A 22,683-nucleotide genomic window follows, 5' to 3' on the forward strand; every position below is an offset into this window, starting at 1 on the left:
TGCAGAGAGGAAGTGGTTACTGGCTTTTGCTGCCGTTTCAGGAAGGATGGAGCTCCAGTAAACTTTCCCTGAGAGAGTCACCTGGAAACCACAGAGATAAAAGTGCCTGAGAAAGGAGATGCCACCGGCAGGAGACGGAGTGTGGAGGGCAAGGTGAGCACAGACCCTGGCTCTAAGAGAAAGTCGAGACCAGTGAAACGTCCCCTGGACTATTTTTGCCTCTATTTTAGGAGCTGGAGGCTTTGACATTCTGTAGGAGGGGACGCAGCGCCGTGGGTGTGTAGGTGCAGTGCAGCACAGCCTGAGCAGGGCTCACCAAACCCGCTGCCACTCGTTTCTCGGGGTGACGGCGGCCTGGTGGCTGTGCTCATCAATTTTTTCCACTGCACGCTGTGCCTCCCTGGGAGCTGCCGCCGCGCGGCGAGTTTAGGGGATTCCACATCTGGTTATCAAAGGATGGATCTTGTGTGGGAGGGGAAAGCCTGCCTGCACCTCGAGCTGGCTCCTCGGCTCCGCCGCAGCAATTCATCTAAAAAAGATGACTGAGTAACTGCCTTTAAAGCTCCCTGCTCTCGTCCCTCTGGCTGGTCTCAGCACCACCTCTTTGCCTTCGTGTCTCTTTCAGGCCAGTTTCATCTTCTCCTTCCCAGTCCAGCTCTGCTCCCTGGCACTGTGGGCAGTGGGTGGCTGCGCAGGGGGCTGCAGAGCCCTCCCCTCTGCGGGAATCAATTCTGCTTTGCACACAGCGTGTGATTTTTGGGGCTGTCAGAGGCCTCCTGTCGGTCTCAGCACACCACCTGGAGCAGTTTTGGAATCCTTCTCCTAGGGCCAAAAGACTGGTACTGAAGAGGTGTAAAAACTTGTGGGTGCCCCCGGGGAAAGTGGTGCTGGTACCTTTGGGGTTGAGGTGCCTCTTGATGACCACCCCTTAGATACAGAGGTACAGAAGGGCAAACAGAGGGTGCTTTTGGAGCTGACCTCTCTGTCTGGGTAACCCTTTTGGTGGGGTGGGTGATGTCCAGGGCACTGGGTCTTGCCCCGAGAACTGTTTTTGTGTTAGGGTGTGACTGGAATAGGGTAAAAGTGGGCTCTAATCAGTGAAGTGGACGGCTCAGAAGAGAGAGAGGACTTGGCTTCCTCAGTCCTATTAAAAGAAACTCTGTGTGGTTTTAAAGCTACTTTAAGAGTCACGGGGGAGCTGTCAGAGCTCTGTTTTATAAGAAAACAAGGTACAAGCTTGGAGGCAGAGCTGCTTTTGCATCATTCACCTGCTGATGAGGACCAAAACCCCTTCTTGTCTCAGCACGAGCACCTCTCCTGGGTTGCATTGCTCTGCGGGAGGCTGCTCTTCTGCGGGATCTCGGCGTGCTGTGGCTCGCAGCTCTTCCCCTCTCGCCGTGTTCACCCAGCCAAGAGCATCCCCAACGAGGGAATGCTGGTAACTGGGGGGCTGTTGCTCCAAGAGCAATTCACAGCATTGGAATAGATCAATGTGGGCCTCATTATTCAATTCTACAGTTGCAATAAATAAACTTTTATATCTTCTCCCTCCCGCAGTTGATAGATGCAAGCTCTAACGACGTGTAGAGCTCGGTGCAGGCACGTTCTCTGCAGGCCCTTGTGTTTGTGATGACGCCCCTCCTCTGCACGGCACAGCAGTGAGGCACTGACAGACAGACAGACGGCCTGCACGTCTCTGCTTCGTCACAGGTGTGACAGGGGACACGTCCCTCACCCAAAGAAATCATCTCACATGCATTCACAGTGGGCGCCTGTCTGAGCCTGAGCTACAGGAATGACTTGACCTCCCAGGGGAAGGTTTGCTGCCCTCCTAGCAGAGAAATGTCCCAGAGAAGGAGACCTTCCCCAGTGCCATGCCCAGGTGAGCCTGCCCTGAACACAGGGAGAGATGGAGAGCACGTCCTTTGTTGTGCCTGCTGCGTGTGTGTAGCAGGTGCTGTGTAAGTGCATCGTTTAATTGCATGGAAAACACCGTGTGCTTTGGGGCCAATGCCATGTTGTAAGGAGGCTCTGGGTGAACTTCTGCCCCTGCTTGCCTCTCCGTGCTGTTGTTGGTCTCCTGGCCCTTTGCTGTGACTGTCCTCTGTGACATGAGGGTTAGAGGTGGACTTGTGCCAAGTCCTTGAACATCTCCTGGATGCCACTGAGGATGGGAACTGCTCTGTCTCTTGTTTTCTAGGCACTCTGCACCAGGCCTTGTCCCAGGCTCTGGCAGTGCAGAGCAGTCAGCACCCTAAAAGCAGCTCCTAAACCAAACGCAGTCAGTGCTGCTGCAGGTGGCATGCTCCTGCTGGCAAGGATCGCCTGCAGCTCAGGATTAGGGCTCAGCCTGGGCCTGCTCTCGGTGCAGGGAGGGGAGGCTCCTCATCACAGCAGCCAGGACCAGAGGAAGGTCCCTTCCCTCTCTGGGGGATCTGTGCTGGGGCTGCTCCTGGGGCTCTCTTCATGAGCATCGTGGTTCTCCTCCGGGCTGGGGACCAGGTGGCTGGTGCAGGTGGCTGGCACGCTGCGAGCTGCAGCTGCGGGGGCACAGCTGGAGCCACGCACAGCTTGGTGCCCTGTCCTCCATCCTGCAAACCCTGGGCTCACCTAAAAACACGTCCTGCCTCTGAAAGCTGCCTGTGATGTGTGTGTGTGACCCAGGAGGTCCCATGCAGGGCGATGGAGCAGGGGAGATGCTTTTTGTATCGATACAGACTGAACGAAGAGATTTGGGTGAGTGCAAACAGGGGAGGGAGAGCGTTGTGCTGGGGACAGGGAGGGGACGGAGGAGGATCTGCCGGTTCCCCAAAACTGAGTCCCACAGCTCTTTCCTCCCTCCCACTCACTGAGAACTGGGGGTGTAAAGGCGTTGGGCGAGGCGTGTTGGGGTGACAGCGGGTGGGTGGGTGACGGCGTGAGCAGGCAGCTGTCCTGCTCGCTGCTGTGGCCTGCTCTCCAGAAGTGGTGCTGTCCTGGGGAACAAGTGTGGGTGAGCCAAGCACACACTTCTAACGGTGGTTTGTTGTTTTTTTTGGCACCTTCTAGAAATGAGCTTTCTCGTAACCCACCCTCAGGTCCAGTGCTGTCCACAGCGGAGCTGCTTGTGCAATGGAAACACCACAGCCTCCTGAGGGAAAACATCAGCCCCTATCCACACAAGACATCCAACACGTGTCTTGAAGGGTTCTTGCACCCATGGCTTCTCACCCGTAAGTGTAAAAAGAGGAGGAAAAAATGGATGTAATAAAGAGAAAAGGGGGGACTGCACTGAACAGCAGCGGTGCTGTTGGGAACCTCAAACCTCCGCTGGCTGTGGGAGCTCTTCCGACCCTGCTGGAGCTCTGCCCCCCAGGCAGGACGTGCCTAGAAAGCTTCAGTGGGTGGGCTCAGCTGGGCTCTGCATCTAGCGAGGAGCTGAGGCATCAGGTGAGAAGGCAGGAGCCCACCTTGACCATGAACACTGCCAAACCTGGTGTCGCATCGCTGAGGCTCTGCTGCTTTGACCTAGTCCCCCACAGGCATTTCTGCAGCTTTAGGTCTTTAGCTGAAAGCCGCAGGCTGGTACCTACTGGAGCACAGTACTAGGAAATATTACTGCAGCATACTTTGAATTCACATTGATTTTGTAGAAAAAGAATTTGAGACTTCCCTTTTTTGGACCGAGCAGCGCTGTTCTGAGTACGGTGGTGTGCTGTTTGGAATTTCCCTTGCTTTCTATATATACACATGCAGCAAAGCCACAGGAAATAGAAGCTTAAAAAAAATACCGTCAAGCATAGGTATCTTCTTGAACAAACTTTATTCTTGTCATTGGTATTAATGTCAGTGAGCTCTTAATCTTGAGGCATCGCTTAAGGCTTGGTTTAAAAGTTCTGATGTCCTATCAGTCTTTGGGAGGGGAAACAGATGTGGCCTTCCAGTTGCCAAAGGTTTGAGAGGATTTTTAGGGTATTGGTTCTGTAGTTCAGTACTTGCCATGCTCCAGAAGACAGCTTTATTGTTGACCTTGACTCTCCCTTGGGGCTCTTGGGGTAGGGACCAACTTCTGAGGTTTCTCCTGGTTGTATTTTCTGTGACTGTGAGTCAGTCTTGCCTACAGCTGCTGTTGTGATGGTGCACTGAGGGCCTGATTCTGCATGGCAACCAGCACACCCTGGCAGTATTAGCAAATAGCATTTACTTGAAAATCCCACCCAAAATAAGGTATAATTAGATGCAGGAGCAATGAGAAGCAGCTTGCCAGCACCTGGAGTGAAGCTGTGGTCTGAAAACCTCGTTGGTGACGAGATGGCTGCTTGTCCAGGGTCTGGACTCACACTGTTCTGGAGGAGAACTTCAGGAAGGTAATGGTAAGGAGGGAGAAATTAAGAGAAGGGATGGATTAACGGTGACAATAAATGGACAAATCCATCTTGGCATCTCATAACGTGCTAAGACATGATCCTCTAAGTCCCAGAAGAGAGTTGTCGTGCCTCCACCCAGCCTCCCTGGACCTCCAGGGGTACCTCTGTCAGCCTGCTAGCATGGCTGTGGGAGAGTTACACAATTTGGAATGGGCCTGAGCAGGGTTCAGTTACCTCGGATGCCTTTTGGTACCAATGCAGCAAATAAGGAACTAAGTCCCGTGTGGTCTTGTAGATCTCCTGCTTTAAGAGTCTCTTGGGTGAGGAATTGTTTCTGCAGATTTGCAGATGTTTTGAGTGAACACAGGTTGTACAAATGGCTAATGAAAGTTCATAAAGCTGATGGTGTTCTTTTCATTTTATCCAGTTACTTCTTACTCATCTTTATCACTTTTTCACTTTGTCACTATCACTTTATCACTTTTACTACTTTATCACTTTTTTGGGGGAAAGGAACTGGGTTGCTTTTACTGTTTGGCCAAACAAGACACCCACTCCTTGGACAGCCATCCAAGTGGCAGAGAAAAGCAGTGTGAGGCCAGAAGGAGCTCTCCTTAATTTAAAGGGTTCAAAAGCTGCTGAGAACTTCTGGCTGCTTTCACTTCAGTGTTGGGGTGGTGGAGCTGGCAGTTTCTGTACATTCAGTCTGCAATTCGAGGAACCTGAATTGTGAATGTGGATGTTGGTAATAATTGCATGGGAAGCATGGATGTGTGTGCTTTGCCTGGTGGGGAGATTTCACAGTATTTTTTCAAGAGATCTGCCAGTGACTTTGCTGTAAAACTCCATGCACTGGGTAACAGACAGGTTTTCTTAGGACAAATAGTTTAGGCCTTACAATTCAAATCAAACACTTGTGGTTTTAGTAACCAGACACTGGTAGTTCTTCACTGTGTAACTGGTTTCTTGTTAGTGCAAAGACAAAGAAATAGGTGAGGCTAGGCAAGGTTTTTTTACCAGCTTAGGGAAGGGAAGGAGGAGTTACACAATAGGAAATTGTAAAATAGCTCTGAAGATGAGGTTTTTTTAAACTGAAAAGCAGTAGATCTGTCCTAGATTTTTGCCATTGGTATTCAAATTGTAGACTCTTACCACACAGCTTTAGGTTAGGCTATAGGAGACTTGCTGTAATCTGGGCGTGATTTAGAACTTCACCAGTTCGCATCTGTTGGGCCAGCATGGTCCTCTTCAGAGCTATATCCAGTTTCTCCGCGTTAAAGGGCCTTCCTTTCTCAGGGTTTGGGTTCTGATCTCTGCTTTGACAGGGGACTGATTTGCAGGACTTGAAACCGTGAGAATATCTTCTGTTGATTTCTGTATGCTGCACAATGTAGATTATTATTATCTGAATTCTCGCATCTGTTTCTAATAGCTGTAGGTCAGTCTGTCCAGCTGTACCCACAGAGATTAACACGTTGGAAACCCACAGCAGGCTTGAGCTTCTGACTGATGTGTATCAATGCAGTGATCAGCTCCAAGCAACAAAAAAAAAGGAATGCCAAGATTGAATTTACTGTTCTATTTGTCTTTTTGTAACTGTTTTGCAGAGTGAATCACTTAAAAATAAATTAAAAAAACCCTCATTCTACTGGATCGATTACTGGCAATATGGTACAGATGTACACTGAAGTCATAAACAAGACTTTTCTACTGAGAACAGTCAGAAGAAATAAACTGCTGCGAGATTAGTTTATGCCACAGGAAGCTTAATCATATTTTTCTCAGCCTATATTGTGTGGGCTACATCTGATCTCTGAGACCTTAAAAGGTAATGTATAAAATGGTCACCCTAAAAAAAAAAATCAGTGCATGTTTATGCAGGCTGCGTTGGGAAGAACAAACCAGTAATCACTGGTTTACAATCGGTTAAAGATCAGACCATTAAAAACCATTGCACCTGCAGGCTGCGTGCAATGGCCCACACATCTTTTTTTGGTAATATCCCACCTGAGGCAACATTGGCACATCGAATCAGCTTCTTTTGGGGCTCTAAAAGGATGATGAAATAATAGAGATGTGCTTAGAGATCTGTAGCTGTTCATCACAGAATTTCATATGTGCCTTCCTGGATTATGAGATTCCTGGATTCCTGAGATGAAGTGAACTCACTGCTCTGATACAAGCAAGCCCCAATGTCTTGTTTCTTTCAAAAATTTGTTTCCCTTTCATCCAAGGAAAGCAGCTGTGACACCAGTTCTTTTAGCTGTGCTGTAACCCTCCAGGTTCACACCACATTAAATATGGGGCGGACTGCTGTGTTGCTCGGTTACCTATTTTTTGGGAAAGAGGTGTGTGCTATGGCCTTACGGTGTTGTGACCCTGGAGCACAGTAAAGAGCATCTTCTATGCTTGTGCTGAAACTGTGGAAACAGTGAAAGGAAGACTAAACTAATGGGGAGGCTGGCTTTACTCTGAGCAGGATAAATGTGCTCTATGGGAGATTAGGAGTTCATGCTGTAGGAAATCACAGCAACTTCTATTGTTTTGGAAGCACTGAGGAAAGAAGGAAGGTAATAGAAATACAGAAGGGTAAGCAAAGGAAAATATTCACAGTCCTCTGAACTGGAAAGGAAATGAAGCAGAAGATGGGTGTTATACAAAGGAAGGTGGCTGGGTGTTTTAATTATGGAAGGTCATGGTTAGAGTAGGCCTTTACTTTGGCTGTAAAGTCCTTAACTGCAGCTCTTGCCTAGTCAGAACTACCTGGAGCCAATGCTGGGAAGAAAAATGTAGCCCCATTATGTTTGTAAAACCTTATCCCTAAAAATACATCTCAAAACAGTCCCTCAGCTCTATGCTCAAGTTATCTCCAACTTAGAAATGACAAGAAAAAAACTAAGTTATCAATGGCCTTGTCACAAACATTGCATGGCAGGTTAGTGCATTAAATGGATTCTCATACAGCTGAAAGATCATCTGTCCTCTCACATGAGTGACTCTCAACCTATTTGAATACAGTTTGAGACACTGGTTGTCACTGCAGTAATGGAACAACTCATACCTGAAACCATGACATTTAGTTAGCCCTGAAGTGTAGTTACTTGAACTATGATGCACTGAAAGAGACATTTTTGACTACATTAATATAGTAAAGCAACTTCACAATCACTTTTATTATAAAAATAACACTTTGGTAGAATTAGAATTCAATCAATAATTACACAAATACACATTATGTGAAATATTTATGGCACAGAAAAAATAAATATCCCTGTACATTGTCTGTGCAAAAAGACAGGCTAGTTTTAGTTAACAACCAGCCCTTGTATGTTTTTTTTTTCCACTTCTCCTGATTGCAGTTGAACACAGGGATTTTCAAATAAGATGTCTGAAAGTTCGGTCTCAATAGCCAAGAAAATATTCTCTTTTAATCCAGATAAAGCACAAGAGGTCTTTTTCTTTTGTCAAGCTGTTCCTCCCCCATTCTTCACACTATCTTTTCAGAAGAGAAAGAAGTTTTCAAGTTCAGTGACTTCTTTTCCTAAGCCTTCAGACTGCTGTGGATAATTACTCTCCAGTAAGAGCCAAGCTGTACTCTGAAGCTAGCTACCGCTGTAAGTTTCATTTTCTTTAGTCTGGAGTAGAATTTGCATTATGTTTGCCTGCCTTGTAGTTGTCAAAAAAATAATTCTTCATGAAAATACTTTGCTTTACCTTGAAGTCTTTTGTACAGTCCAAGAGAAGGTGAAATCAAATAAGAGGTAGATACTGTTCATCTTCCTAATTACTAAGAGGTGTCCATTTGTCCAAGTTTTGCAGTCTGTAGAGTAGTGATTTTCTTATGTGCCTCACATCACATTGTCACTGACAACATTCAGTAACGTGCTTGAGAAATTCATCACTGAGTTCATCGTTGAAAAACCTCATACAGTGAGGGCATCGAAGTTCACCCTGTCCCCTGCCCTCTGCTCCTGAGTTTCCACTGTCTCCAGGTGGAGAAGTCTGTTCAGACTGTGAAGGTGTTCTTCTTGTGCCTGTCTGGCCTGGGCTGTTGCCTCGTAGATGCTCAGTGCTCGTCTGTACATGCGTATGATTTTGGTTACCAACGTGAACTCGGAAATGAGTACTTGTATCTCTTGAGTCCTAGAAGGAGAAAGAAGAGCTTTTGAAAAATTTGAAAAAAACATTCTTTAAAATAAAATATCACCCTTATTTGAAACACTGCCTATGGGTTCACCTGAAGATTTGCAAATAAAATAGCCATCAGTTTTTGCAGTTTTATTTCAAAGAGTCATAAGCAGGCTTCTAGACAACAGGATATAGCTAGTATGCTACTTTCAAGATGCCACTGTTAACACAAGTCAGTTGTCCTTCTGTCCCTTATGAGAATTCACTGTTATTGTGGTCAACAAAAAGAGGGAAAAAATGAACTAGAAAGGAATATGTATGTATTGACACGCATCTCTGCTAGAGCTTGACTTTGAAAGAATACAATTTTTTGATAGCCATTTCAGTTCAGTGCAGCTTTAGAAGTACTAAGGTTTTTTAAAGGTATTTAGAAGTACATTTTAGTCTTGAATCCTAATGAGATATACTTATTGGAGAAATGAGCTTTTTGCTTGCTTACCTGTCGTCTTGCCAGCTGGTGTTGGAGACATGCGACTTCTAGCTGAAGCTCTTGTATTTTACTCTGTGCTCGTTCTCTGTCTGATCTCTCAGATGTGAAATCGTCTTTGTAAACCAGGACCTGAAAAAGAATCATTATGTTAGCATTTGATGAAGTTAGAGCATGGCAGGTTAGATTACATAGTTGAGGCTGAGATTCCTTTTGTTTGTAAGCACTTATTCCCAGAATCTCAATATTATCTTCTCTATCATATCTGTGCTTTAAAAGCATTCGTATTTCTTTTTCAGATCTGTACCACAGAATATTAAAGCCAGCAGACCCACATGTAGTTTTTTAAGTGGTGTTTCTTTCCAAGTGCGGCATTAATTACCTGTATATCCAAATGTGGCAAGACAGGTGGTAAAAGATATAAAAAAATAGTTTGATTTTTCCCCCCCACACTAGATTTCTGTAGTCTGAGAAGAAACAAAATTCCCACCTCCAGGGGAAACAGAAACTTTACTAACCTGTTGCTCCAGCATTTGTATGCGCTCAGTGTCTCCTTCACTAGCCTTCTTCACATCTTCTAATTCCCTCCTTGTTTTGATGCACTCATTCATTTTTTCTTCCAGTAGCTTGTTTAACCGGAATATCTCCTTCTGCATCAGCTCGGAATTGGTTTGTGTTGAAGCTACACCATGCTGCTGCTCCAGCTGGGACTTGAGCTCTTTTAGCTGCAGGTGGAGCCGCTTCACATACTCATCCCTGCTGGCATCATATTTCTGCCATTTTGCATTTAAGTCTTCCACCTGAAAGATCACACAGTGGAGTCACAACACGAAGACGCAAACTTCCAAGCCTCCGTAAGCTATGTTAGCAGGACTAAAATTATATATTATATATATATAATACATATATATTAAAGTATATAGGTGTACTTTTGTTTATATATATTATGCTAACTCAGCTACTGAGTATGGATGAGCTACTTTGTGTGAGAGGGGAAGATTATGCCATATGCCAGGCTCTTCACAGGCACCCGTCCCTATTTGCCAATCCACAGAGACAGTATTAAGTAATAAGGAATAGGAGGGGTTGGCAGCCACCCTAGGGCTAGTGCTGTTCTTCTGGAGTGGAATCCTGATGCATGGAAGGGACGACATTTTTTTTTTCTGCAGCATATTTTTTAAAACAAAATATATATAAAATAATAGGCTGCTCTTAGCCAAGGAAATAAGACTGTGCTCTGCTTGCACGTCATGTGCTTTATGACTAAAACCAACTTGGGACTTGCATTAAACTACCCTTTAATTAGATTAACCAGGCCCAAGCTATTCCCAAACTTCCTGTAATTCAAAATCAATTTTTAAGCTGTACAAATGAAAGTACTCACGTGTGCTACTTTTTGTTTTAACATTTTGTTTTCATCTTGCAGCTTGCAGATAAGGGTTTGAAGTGAGGTTTCATTGTCTAACACCTGTAATTTTCAGATAAAGGAAGCATTATTTTAACATAAAAATTCCAGATGTTACTTAGCTATGCTGTTGTACTCGAAGTCAGCTTATATGAGTTTCTTCTAAAAATACTTGCCATCACTGAAATATGTACATACACGAGCCTGCTTGTTTCTATAAACTGCATTTCTTTAACGCTAAAAGCTGCATGCTATACTATTTGCATAATAAGCAAAACGTAGTCAGGTTTTACCATCTTAGATATCTTTTAGATACGTCCACGTGGTGTCATAGAAACGTCTTACAAGCTCTGAGCACACTGAAGCCAACAAGGAAAATACCCCACCCTTTTCATGCCAGAGGGACTACCCTGCTCACAACTGTGCTTAACAGTTGCCATAACATCTTTGGAAACTGCATTTCCCTCTCCAGACAAGAACACATCCATGCCTGCATATTACTTTGTTATTACTGTCAATTTTGGCTAGTACTAAGAAGTTACTATAGAAAACCTGTTTGATACATTGTGTGAAAGGATACTCTCTCTCTCTTTTTTTTTTTTTTTTTTTTTTTTACAGTTGTGACATCTGCTTAAAAAAACCCCGGTGTACGTGAGTAATACAGAACACTTTTGTACAAAATTCCCTAGAATCAGCTCGTACTTGCATCTGAAATTTCTCTTCTTCAACAGGGAAGTCCCCGCTGGACAAGGTTAGCTACTTGTTACATAGATCAAAGCCAATCAAGTTTCCTGTCTGTCAATTACACAAAGCCTGATAATACTAAAAGTTTCAAGTTTCCCTCAAAAAGTCCTTTTCTCTTACATCTACTTCACCTCTATTTATTAGAGCTAGTTTTAACGTGATTATATTTTCTTTGGAAATGCTCCTGGAACATTTCAACAAGTGGAAGTGATATATGCATATAGTTAATCATAAAAGCATAGGTGAGTGGTCATCTGGAACACAGCGTTACACTTCACAACCATAAAGTCATGAGAAAATTATTCTTTTTTTTTTTTTTTTGTGAGAACTGTTTATAGCACCCTATTCAGTACTCTTATCTGTTACTGGTGGCAGCACCTCAAATGTTGCTTGCTTATAGTATCATGAATTACCTAGTGACTGAACTGTCATGATTTGTGGAACAATAGAACAACTCTGTCTATCCTGCACTGAAAAGCTTCAGCTAAGGTGAAAGAAAAGGTGTTGCAAAGCCACAGCGAAGCACAACACAATCCATGTGTTTCTGTCCTTCTCAGTGGCATTTCTGCTACTTCGCTGTCCTGAAGCAGTTTGTCTAAACACATGTGCTGGAGAGAAGTGCTACCTTGCAATGGGAGGGCAGAGGGGAACCCCAGAACAAAAATAGGTGAGACACCTTGCCCAGTTCTTCCGAAACCAACTTTCTGTAGGTCTGTACTACACGTGTAAAGCCAGATCCTGACCTGAGAAGACCACATGCTGTAGTTTTTAGTATAAAAGCTACTTTTAAAGTGATTTTTCTTTGTTTTGTGAGTTTAGATGCTTAAACAAGTTATCAGCATCTTCAAAAACACAGCACCATCTAGTGATGCACACAGATGTTCTTCAGAATAAAGAAGGTACTTGGCTGCAGTACCTGCAGGGAAGGATTGCAATCACGGAATGGCTGAGGTTCAAGATCCTCTCCTCGAAAAAAAAAATGTTTGATAAGGAGATAAACACATGAAGTAGCCAAAGCACAAGTGACTGATGACAGCTTCTATCCTCAGTTTTTGGTAATCAGAGGTTGCCATGGTAGCCTTTACACCACACATGAAATTATTCAAAGGGCTGTTTCTCTAAGTTTTACATCGTAATAAACACCTTAGAAGCTAATAACGTGCTCAAAACATAATAGCAGTAAAACTACCTGATTAGAACTTTCAGTAGCAATCTGGTCATCTGAATTCCCCTTCTCTTTTCTTTGCTTCTCTTCTAGACATTTTGCCAGATGTTGACACATTTCTGCTGTGGACGCTAATTTGCGTTGAAGTTGGTGGGTTTCATCAGTGAGTGAACGGCACAGAACATCACTGGTGGCTTGAGCCTTCTCCCGCTCTGCCAAGCTCTTCTGAAGTCGTAAGATTTCTCTCTCCTTTTCGTATGGAGGTTGATTTATCATCTGCTGTATCTCTCCATTTTTCTCCTCTAGTTGCTGATTCAACTTCTGCACTTCCTAAACACAAGGGGGAGGGGAAGTTACTTAAAGTGAAGTGAACTCAAAAGCCAAAACATTTCTAAGGTTGAATTTCCCATTGCAGCAATCCCATACTGCTCCTACGTTCCCTGCCAAGTACTTAAAAAGCAAAAATCCCATTAATGTCTGTATAAACACTCAACCTTAGAACTGACAGATCAATCAATCAAAAACTACCCAGACAACTATAAAAGCACTTCCTGGTCAGCAGAATGATAAACTCAGAAACAACAAGCAAAAAATTGTGAAGATTTTATGACAATCATACATTGCAGCTAAAAATTAAAGATAAAAGAAACAAGCAGCTTAAAAGAATAGCTATGGAGACTGAGAAATGCTTTAATAGTCCTACATTTCAAATTAGCAGATAGTAGAGATTTGCCTCAAAAAATTGGAACTGGAAAGATATCAAAAAACAGTGAAGCGCAGTCATTGCCTGGCACTGTGACAAAGACAAGTCAGAGTGTATACACAACAATTTCCCCACCTAGAGAAGGAGGAGTGGTAAGGACAAGCAAAGATTAAATGAAATCCATGTGGCAGCAATCAGTATTTTGTCCAGAGCTGGCTCCATGCAAGGGGGCCTGATGCATTCTTACAAAAGAAAGATGCATCTCCTTGCTGTGCCCTCTTGTTGAATTAGAAGGGTCTGGGGGATCATCCACACTGCATCAAGTTAACTTCTCATCTCAGGTGCTTTGAGAAGGAAGAAGTCTGCTCACAGACAGGTATGATCACTCAGAGGTACCATGCACCTCGAGTACGCCAGCCCTGACTTTGCCACAACCAGCTTCTGTTTGTCATCCTCCAAAAGTAAAGGCTGCTGGTAGCCCAGACCTCTGCTGAGCTGTTCCCCTGGGTACCAGCACAGCCCACGAAACAGAGGCTCAACTCTGCTCCAGTTCTTCAGCAGCACTAACAGGGCCATAAACCACAGGAAGCACTCTGCCAGCATGTAGGCATCTGACTTCAGAAAGTACCTTGTTGTTATTTTTAGTGACGATGATTTTGGTATTTATGGCAAGGCATAAAACGGTTATTTCTAAAATAAACTGTTAGGCTAACTTACAGAAGGAGCATATGCTCTTATTGCTGATGTTTACACTTTCACATCATGCTGAATTTTCCCCACTGCCATAGACTAAAGCTATTCTGCATCAGGCTACAGCAGGCATTCAGATGCCACCGGTTTCTTATCTGTCTGCAAAGTGTCACCAAGATCATCTCTCATTACAAATTTCCAAACTTGAACATATTTAAATGTACTGGAGGTGAGTGTCATATGTGGAAAATGTTTTGTATAAGCATTAGGTCAAGAGATTACTTATGACAAAAATACTTGTTTCAATTTTAAGTACCACTTCTTGGTTTGGAAATTCCTTCACCCAGCTTCATACAGAAAGAAATGCTTCAAAATTCATTAAGCCCTTCAGACCCAACATGGGAAAGTCTTCACGGCAGGACCAAAAATAGAGCTGGTGGAGGGTGGGAGGGGAGGCAGTTTTGTGACTGTTTTGTCACAAGAGAGCTCCTATTTCCCCCCGTCTGTCTCATCACAGTGCAGACTTGCTGGTTCCTTCTTCAAAGCACGTATTGAGGCAGGATCTCAATGTCAACACAGCGTCAGCCATTTTTTAAAGTGCACTTTTAAAAAAAAAAATACTTGAATACAAAAAAGCTGTGGCACCAGTTGTTTGTCTTAGAGTTACATCTGATAACGAGGAGGGTCTTTAATTAATAGGGAACTTCCACACTTAGTTTGTGGGCTGCTTATTTCTTTTTACTACATTCTCCTGCTGCTGGCAAAAGCAGTTCCGTGGAGATTTCTAACGCCACCGTACGCTCCTGCCGTGCGGCTGCGTTAAAAAAATATTCAAAATATTAAGAATAATAAGAAAATCCAGCCTGTTTTCAACCTCAACGAGGAGTAGAGGGGCGGCGGGGCTGAGGGGGGCGGCGGGGCTGAGGGGGCTCCGCTGCCCGCCTCAGGGTCCCGCCGCCTCAGGCGAGGCACCGGGGCCGGATCCGAGGGGTCGCCCCCCGGCCCCGGGGCCCCCTCGGGTGTGGGTTCCCCTCTCTTTACCTGGCTCAGGGTCTCCATTTTCTGCGCCGAGAGCCGCTCGCTGTCCCGCAGCTGCTGCCGGGCCTGGCCCAGCTGCTCCAGCAGGCTGTCCACCAGCGAGCGGGCGGGCTCGGCCCCCGGCTCGTTGGGCTGCTGGCGGGCCAGCCCGCTCCTCAGCTCCCGGATCGTCGCCTCCTTGGCGGCCAGCTGCAGCTGCAGGTGCTTCAGCTGCTGGACCGACTCGTGGTACAAGGTGCAGAGCGCGTTGTAGCGGGGCACTTTGCTCTTCAGGCTCCTGTTCTCGCGGTGCAGCTTCTCCAGCGTCTCCTCCACCTGCCTGAAGCGAGCCACCAGCGGGTCCGTGCTGCTGCCCTCGCTCACCGAGCACATGGCGGGGGGGGACGAGCCTCGTTCGCGGCGCTGCCCCTTCTTCTCTCTCTCCTCCGGGGCGAGCAGTAACCCGGCCAGGTGCATATAAACCAGCGAGGAGCCAGGCACGGCCGGGACTATAGCTGCTGGTAGCGCTGCTGTCGCTGCTTCTGCTGCTGTAGCTTCGCCCTTCCGTCTTCCCCGAGGCAGGCAGGGGGCGGCCGCTGCCGTTTAAGGGCTCGCAGGCTCCTCCTGCCGCCCTGCCCCGCTGCCCGCCCGGCCGCCGCTGCCCTCAGCCCCGCCGAGGGGAAGCCCGCAGCGGGGGAGGGCAGAGCTTCCCCCGGGGCTTGCTGCCACCTCGGGGCCAAAGGCACCCGGGGAAGCCCGGGGAGGAGAAAGGGCGGCCCGAGGGCGCTGTGAAGTGGTGGGGGGAACGGGGCTGAAAGCCGGGGGCAGGCTGCGGTGGGGCGAGGGGGAGGCAACGGGGGACGGCACGCACACAACATGGCGCCTGAGGGGGAGAGGGGCTGCGAGCCGGGGCTCGCCCGGCCTTGCGAAAGCCCCGCAGCGCCGCGTCCCAGCGGGAGCCGCTCCGGGAATTTCCTTGGCGCACCGAGGGGACTTTCCCCCGACTTTTTTTTTTTTTTTTTTTCTTAATTCGCCGGCGGCGACCCCCTGACGGAGCCCCGGGAGCCCCCTGCCCGTTGAGGCGGCTCCCGCCCCGTGGAGCCGAGCTGAGGCGCCCGGCCCGGCCCCTCAGCCCCCCGCTGCCCAGCCGGTCCCACAGTGTTTGTTAATTGTGATAACGTTTATTATACACATGTATGTATGTGTATAATTACACACCAGGGAGCTCTATGTGCAGACACAAACCTCATTGCACTAGGTTCAGTGCGGTCACAGAAGATGCGCCTGGACCAGAAATTACAGATGGAAATGCAGAGCTAAAAACGCTGGATGCCACTGTACCAAGGACAAAAAGATGACTTCAGACAGTGCGATAGAGAGCAGACTGCCTGTGTTAGCACCTTAACCACTCGCAGCTGTCACTGTAAAGGCACAGTGATGAATTTGTGTGAAATATGCAGGAAATACGCAAGATGAACGTAGAGGAGCCTGAACTGCAGTCAAGGTGCTCAGTGCCAGCAGCGGTGGATCAGAGGCCTCATGATAATGGTGAATGTAAAATGCAAGGTAAAACATTTACACCACCTTCACAAAAGGCTAAAATTGAAATAAAAAGTTCTAATTGGATGCAAGGAAAAAATCTTCCTGGTTAACACAATACAACACTGGGACTGCTTTGAGCAGTGTTTAGAGACCTCCTGAGGACCCTCCCAATTTGAATTATCCTCTGATTCAATTCAGCAGTAGCAGAAAGGCAGGAAGTCATTGTTTTGTCACCTCAATTATGCTAGAAAGGGTTATCCAAAAGATTGGGTATAATATGCCCAAAATGGTCCATTAGTTTTGTTATTCTTAGAGATATGACTGAGTTTTATGGGGATAGAAGGCTCTGTGTGCCAGAAATGATAAAACACGTGCCCAAGACACAAGTCTGTGGAGCATTTATTATTTCATCCTATAAATAGTATTTGTGCCCTGTGATTACACACTGAAAATCGATTGTGCAGAAGATGAGGAAATACAGTTTTTGACTTTATATTTGAAGGACACAGTTGAGTCCTACTACCTTGGGACACTTTTTGCTAAGAAGAAAGAAAAATTCCTCCTTTAAAAATGCCAGCACTTTGTGGTTTTCATATCTGTTAGTAGGAAAAGCAAGAAGCAATGTAGACTTTATTTTATATTTTCAGTATCTCTGTACTACAGTCAGAGCTAAGTGAAAATACTGGAGCAAAGTGGGAGCAAAATTGCTTTTTGGTAAAATTTATGCTGATAAAATTTATTGAAGAAATGAATGGTGAAGTGCTAGTAATGGAGAAATCTCTTTGGTTTCTTGCCAGTTCAGACAGCAAATTGCAAGGAAACAGAATTGAGAAATCCCAAGTGTCTGCAGATGTGGCTGTGATGTGCTTAGACCAAACATCAAGGCGTTTTGGTAGCTATCAAAAAGGATAATTTACAATAGTTTTAGTTGTTATATAGTACCAGAATATTGAAGTCAAGCATTGCATCTGGTTACTGAAAACCTGACATTAATAGATCTTTGGACAAAGCAAGCACTCCCCCGAGGAAAACACCACTGACTTAAGGGAAATTTGACCTGCGTAAATCCTGAGTAAGAAACTAATCCCATATGTTCTTGGGAATGCCCTTAGATGACTGTTTCTTTTTGTCAATTCTGAAACGCGGAGGAATTCTTGGGAATTCAGTAACTGAAAGCTAGTGCCAAAGAATGAGTCAGCTCTTAAAACGTGTTTCGTAGTGTACCTGGCTTTTCCTGGATTGCCTTCAGTGTGCTGTTCATCAGATTTGCTGATAAAGCAGCTGGTTTGCTGAGCGGTGTGTTTGTCCTTTCTCAGTTTTAGACAATGAAATGATGGCTTCCTAAGTACAGTAATTCTGATTAGCAAGTAATTGCATGTACACCAGGTATGCTCTGTGCTCCTTTATGTAATGAAAGCACTTTATTTTGCCATGCCTTACTAGTCTCAACTTGAAATGTGGGGTGAAGTTCACTTCACCCTTTCTCAGTATAGGATGTATCAGTATATTAAGTAAAAGCTATCACGTGAGTAAAATCTAACCTCAAATTAGATCATGCTAAAAAAAATAAATAAATCTTAACAGGAGTTATTTTAAATAAGTATTATTTTTTTTGCATATCATAACCAACTGTTATAACATGAGGTGAATATGAGCAGAAGTGATTAGATACTCCCTAGAAACAAAATGGAGACTAAGCAGAATTTAGGAAACTAGGAAGGGGGAAACGTGAACAGTCTAGTTATATTGGATTAAGTTTTCATAGATTTATTTTTAATTCAGTTTAAAACTTGAGTTTTTTGTAAAGTTGGTAAGAAATGTTTTAAAAATGATCAACTGATTTCCGTTTCATATAGGTAAGAACTGTGAATAACTCCTCTGAATTTTGTAGTTCTATCTGTAACGTTAGTGCAAACGACGTAAGAATGAGTTCTGTGTTTGGAGATGATGTTCTGTGTGGATAGGACCATGGAGCACTCTGGGGTGTGGTGGTTCTGTCATTTCCCAGATGGTGAAGTATGCTCGCTTTTCAGGGAACCATACTTTATTTTTAGCTGTGAACTCCAGAAGTTGTTCAGCCGATCAAGCTGGGTTTGTTCCAGTTGTCTTACATCACTGCTGATGTTCCTGGAGGGCAAGTTATGATCTAATGATTCTCATAAAATGTTCCATTGCCTTAAGCTCGTCTAACTAAACAGAACAGATTAGGAATTAGCAAGTGGTCCTCCTGTTGCTGTATGATGAAAAATCAGGAGCAGTTCACTCATCCTGTGCTGTTAACTCTGCAGGGCCACCAGGAATTAAAAAAAAATAAATGTGTAGTGGCTTATTTTCCCCACTGAAATCATCTGGTATGTCTTAGCATACTCAGTGCTACGGGAGATGCCCAACTCAGAGCTCCGTGTGCGTCTGAGAGTCCGAATTTCATGCTGAACAAATAGGAAGTTTGTGCTCCTCTGACTCATAGATTAACAGTCATTATAATCTGCTGCCATGTTTACAGTTCTGATGTGGGAAAGGGTAAACATCCCTTGTATGCATTGCTACACTGGATATTCTCATAATTCGCTCTTCTTCGTGTCTTACAGTTGGAATGGGAAACTCACTGCGAGGGCGTTGAGGACTGCCCAGGCTGGTGAACTCCTTGCTGTTCCGTATGTGTGGCTGTGTCCCTGCCTTGAGGTTCTGATCTGGACTGCCACGCTGTTTTTTTCAGTCTTGATTTCAGTTTATGCACATAAAATATTTAGGGTCGTCAGGAGATATAGCATGGTTTTTATTTATTCCTGACGTAAGATTTGCCCCACGTGCTTTATGCACGGGCTGAGCTTTGAAGGATGCCAAAACCAGAAGTGTTTTGATGCTCAGGGCAAAGTCCCAGGACCTGCATTCTGAATCACGAGGCTGAAATAAACAGAATGAAGAGCCACAAAATTAGATCTGAAGCAATCCTCTTGCTTTTTGCTAAGACGTTTTTATTTTGCATTAATTTGGACTGGGCCTGTTCAGTCTCATCTTTGTAGGTGTCAGTAGATAACAGGATATGCTCTTGTCTGTGTCTTATTTAAGTCTTCTGATCACTTCTGGTCTATATCCAGGCTGTAGGCATCTGTTATGCACTGTAATTCTTTATTGCTTTAGATCTTTGCTGAAATTCAACCTTTCTGTTTAGGCTTACGGGTTCTGTACTGGCTATTCCTTCCACACAGCAAATATTTGGCTATTTCAGGCCCTGTTTTAGTTTCTTTTTGCTTTCTTTACTTTTTGCAATTTCTGTTTTGTTTACCCATGGCTCAGTAGTACTAGTTCACTGGGACTGTCCTAACGATGCTCTCTCTTGGTCTGAGAAGTTCCAGCAGTGTGCTTAGTCCTTTAGGCAACCCCATCATGACATAACTGATTTTGAGCTGCAGTTTTATTTACAGGAATATAAATGGCTCAGAAGTTCTCTAGAGAGAGTTTCCATACTCACAGATATAGCTAACTGCAGCCGCCACTTCTTACTGAGAAGCAAATTACTTCTTTGAGCTTCTTGTTTATAAAACGTAGAGGGTTCACAGAATCATTAAAGTTGGAAAAGACCTCCGGATCATCGGGTCCAAGCACATATCTGTTTATTCCTGGTGGGCAGTGAAGGATGTGCTGGCTTGTATTGGTCGTAGGATGCTTTGTCCTAAAAACTGACACTTTGAAATGCTCCAAACAACCCCTTCAGCTGCAGGAAATGCTCCCCAACTCTGAAATTCTTAACATACGATCTGTACTGCAGATCCTTTGGGGATCCTACACATACCGATTGAATTTTCTGCTTTGTTGAATATGGAGTGCCTTGACTTTTCTGGTTTCCATTACCATTCCTCAAACATCAGGCAGTTTTAAAGGTAAATTGGGGGGTGGGGGGTATTTAAGTATGACTAAATGCTAGGCTTTCAGTTGCAAGACTGGAAACAAAAGGTTGAAGGTGAAAGCCTAGTTGTTTGTTGCTGTGTCTTAAGCATTAACATTGCGTAATGCAGAGTCCTAATGCAGGCCCCATGGTGTCTCTGATCCAGAGCACCCATTTTAAAGAGAACAAAATCAGTTTACACATTTCTGATCTTTAGTTTTTCTGATCTAACGAGCAAATAGATCTCTAGAGCTTGACAGAAAAACGTTCGGTTTAAAAGATTTATTTTAAGTGTTTTCTGTTAAAGGATGATTAAGAAAGGAGATTTCCTAAGACTATCCAGAATCTTAAAAGAAATCATACTTGAGTAGATGGTTCTATGTGTAAAGCAGGAAAAAAAAAAAAAAAAAGAAGAACTGTTGGAGGTTTCTTAGCATGTCCGTGGTACTAGATGTTGAAACAGTTTTCAGAAATGGGATTTTGAAGAAGGGTTGGAGGGATCAAGTGAATGCAACATGAAAGTGGAAGTGCCCTTACCATGCCACTCTCTCTCCTCCCACACACCATGCCATTGCCACACAGATAACAACATTTACCAAAATTCTGCTTAGTGTCCCACTGAGAGGCAGGAAACTGCACGGTGATGATGTTCCCCTGACGCTCCGTCTTTCCCAGTCTCTGCAAAGCAGAAAATCCATCAGTCATCCTGGCAGGACGAGAGCAAGAAATTTTCAGCAGAGTTTTAAATTCAAGCCATCAATGCAGTCTTTTGTATGCTGAAGAAACGATGCCATATAGGTACCAACTGCTGAAAACTTCAGCTCTTGTTTAAATGTTTTTTTTACAAACTAGTATTCCTGTTCTTAGTTGTAGAAGTGTGGTCCATCATGCTTTAAGTAATGTTCACACTTCATGCTGTCAGAAAGAATCCACAAAACATGGTAAAATAATATATCCAAGGAGTCTGTGTACCAGCACCAATTCAGCCTTAGCACAATAAGTGAGTCTAATTTGGACACGCAGGTATGTGTGGGTTATAGAAGATTAAATCAGAAATGATAAGAAACAATACCAGATTAATTGAAGGCATTAACTCCTTAAAAAAGCCATTGCAGTATTTTTAATGAATGCCCTTCAGACACAGGCACTTACACTTGCAGAACACTGAAATACGCGTCTTTCAAGAGGAATTAATCTTGTTTGCTTTGGGTAAATGCTTTCTGTAGCTAATTGTATTGATGCAATATGCTGTGATTGTTACTGAATTAATGTTCGGTTTAGGGAAGATGACTGGCAAAATTAGATGACAAAATTACCATCTTTTGGCCCTAAACTTTTGAGGACAGACCACAGGGATGCCTAGATGTATGGTTTTCTTTTAAGTTTCTGATGAGAATTACAAATGTATTGAACTGAACAAATAGAGAGGTCGCTATCTAATGAATTGAATTTAAGAATATAAACTGCGAATTGCTGCTCTGCTTTCTAGTGTCTCTTCCCTTGAGTTCACTGCTGGACTCTGAGTAAGTCTGTTAACTTCTGCTTGCTTTGCCATTTGAACCTTGCAGAAATAATAATAATGGCTTCTTATTGCAGATGGTTTAAAGGCAAAAAGACTGCAGCTGATTAAGCATTTGGTTCGTAGAAAGGTCAAACTCAGGTTTCACTTACCCTTACTTAATTGTTAGACAAAACCTCAGTTTTGACTTAAAACTGCTGAACAGAATGACCTATTTTATTTTCTTACGGATGGATGCACAAATCTGCTTATGACTGAAATGCTAAGGAGAAAGTGAGAAAGTTAATTGTGTGAGGCTTTGCACAAACAAACTAACAAATTATCCATGTTCTGAAATAAATACATACTGTTTTTTGAGAGTAGGGAACTAGTCTCGAGTAAGTCGTATTTAGTGTAATTGTGACATTCCTGTCCAAGTGGATGGAAATACACAGACTTGTTATAAAGTACTGGTTTCAGAAACGCTGAAGTCATGATTTCCATGTAACTGACTTAGGAAATATGCTTGTTCTTCTGAAGGCTGGTTGAAATATTGTCATAATCTTAAATTGACTGAAATTACACCATTTTGGCAAGCTTAAAGATGTTGGTGCAAGAGAGGTTTGGCTTGGAGGGAAGAGAATGATTTTATTAGATCACCTGGTACAGTTGAAAGCAAACAAAGGCCTTCTGAGACCATCTGTGCCTCCTCAGATTGCTTTGTCTGTCTCCCCCCCCACACTTTCCTTCTGTTGTGTCTGTAGACAATCACATTAGCACCATCACTGCCACCACTTCTAGATAAAAATAACTTTTTATAGCAGTTTTATTTGGATTTCTGAAGCGATGATGATGGCCATTAGGTGACCCAAGAGCTTTAAAAAATGAAACATGATCTCTGTCATCTTGTATTTCCTGTGAGCTATCCAGGAAGTGTCTCAGAATGAAAGAAAAGCTATGAATTTGCCAGAGAATGAATCCGACTCTTTGTTCGTGGTTCTTTCCTGTAGGCAAAATTATAGGTTTCTTGTAAACTTAAAGGAAGTGGAGTGAAGGAGTTCACTTGTGTGAT

At 44.2% G+C, this 22,683-nt stretch overlaps 2 protein-coding genes across 5 annotated transcripts in view; one reads left to right on the plus strand and one right to left on the minus strand.

The window, feature by feature from the left end:
• LOC311435938 (uncharacterized protein) overlaps positions 1-12,293 on the plus strand; it is a 42,049-nt gene extending 29,756 nt beyond the window's left edge. For 3 of the 4 annotated variants that reach the window (XR_014692494.1, XR_014692495.1, XR_014692496.1), the window contains 3 exons: positions 42-153; positions 1,558-1,882; positions 3,078-4,768. The gene's annotated coding sequence lies outside the window, so the exon portion shown is untranslated. Of the gene's footprint in view, positions 1-41; positions 154-1,557; positions 1,883-3,048; positions 4,769-5,778; positions 6,175-10,984 lie in introns of those variants that run through there. The other variant, XM_084517511.1, reaches the window with a different exon arrangement.
• Positions 7,491-15,273, minus strand: TNIP2 (TNFAIP3 interacting protein 2). The gene is made up of 6 exons (XM_084517510.1): positions 14,710-15,273; positions 12,300-12,605; positions 10,346-10,429; positions 9,480-9,761; positions 8,974-9,093; positions 7,491-8,489 (listed from the first exon to the last, which is right to left on the minus strand). The coding sequence occupies exons 1-6, from the start codon at positions 15,160-15,162 to the stop codon at positions 8,208-8,210; spliced, it is 1,527 nt and encodes a 508-aa protein (XP_084373636.1). The 5' UTR covers positions 15,163-15,273; the 3' UTR covers positions 7,491-8,207.
• Between the last annotated feature and the right edge of the window lie 7,410 nt (positions 15,274-22,683).

This window comes from Aythya ferina (assembly GCF_964211825.1).
Source record: "Aythya ferina genome assembly, chromosome: 4".
NCBI classification, from domain to species: Eukaryota; Metazoa; Chordata; class Aves; order Anseriformes; family Anatidae; genus Aythya; species Aythya ferina.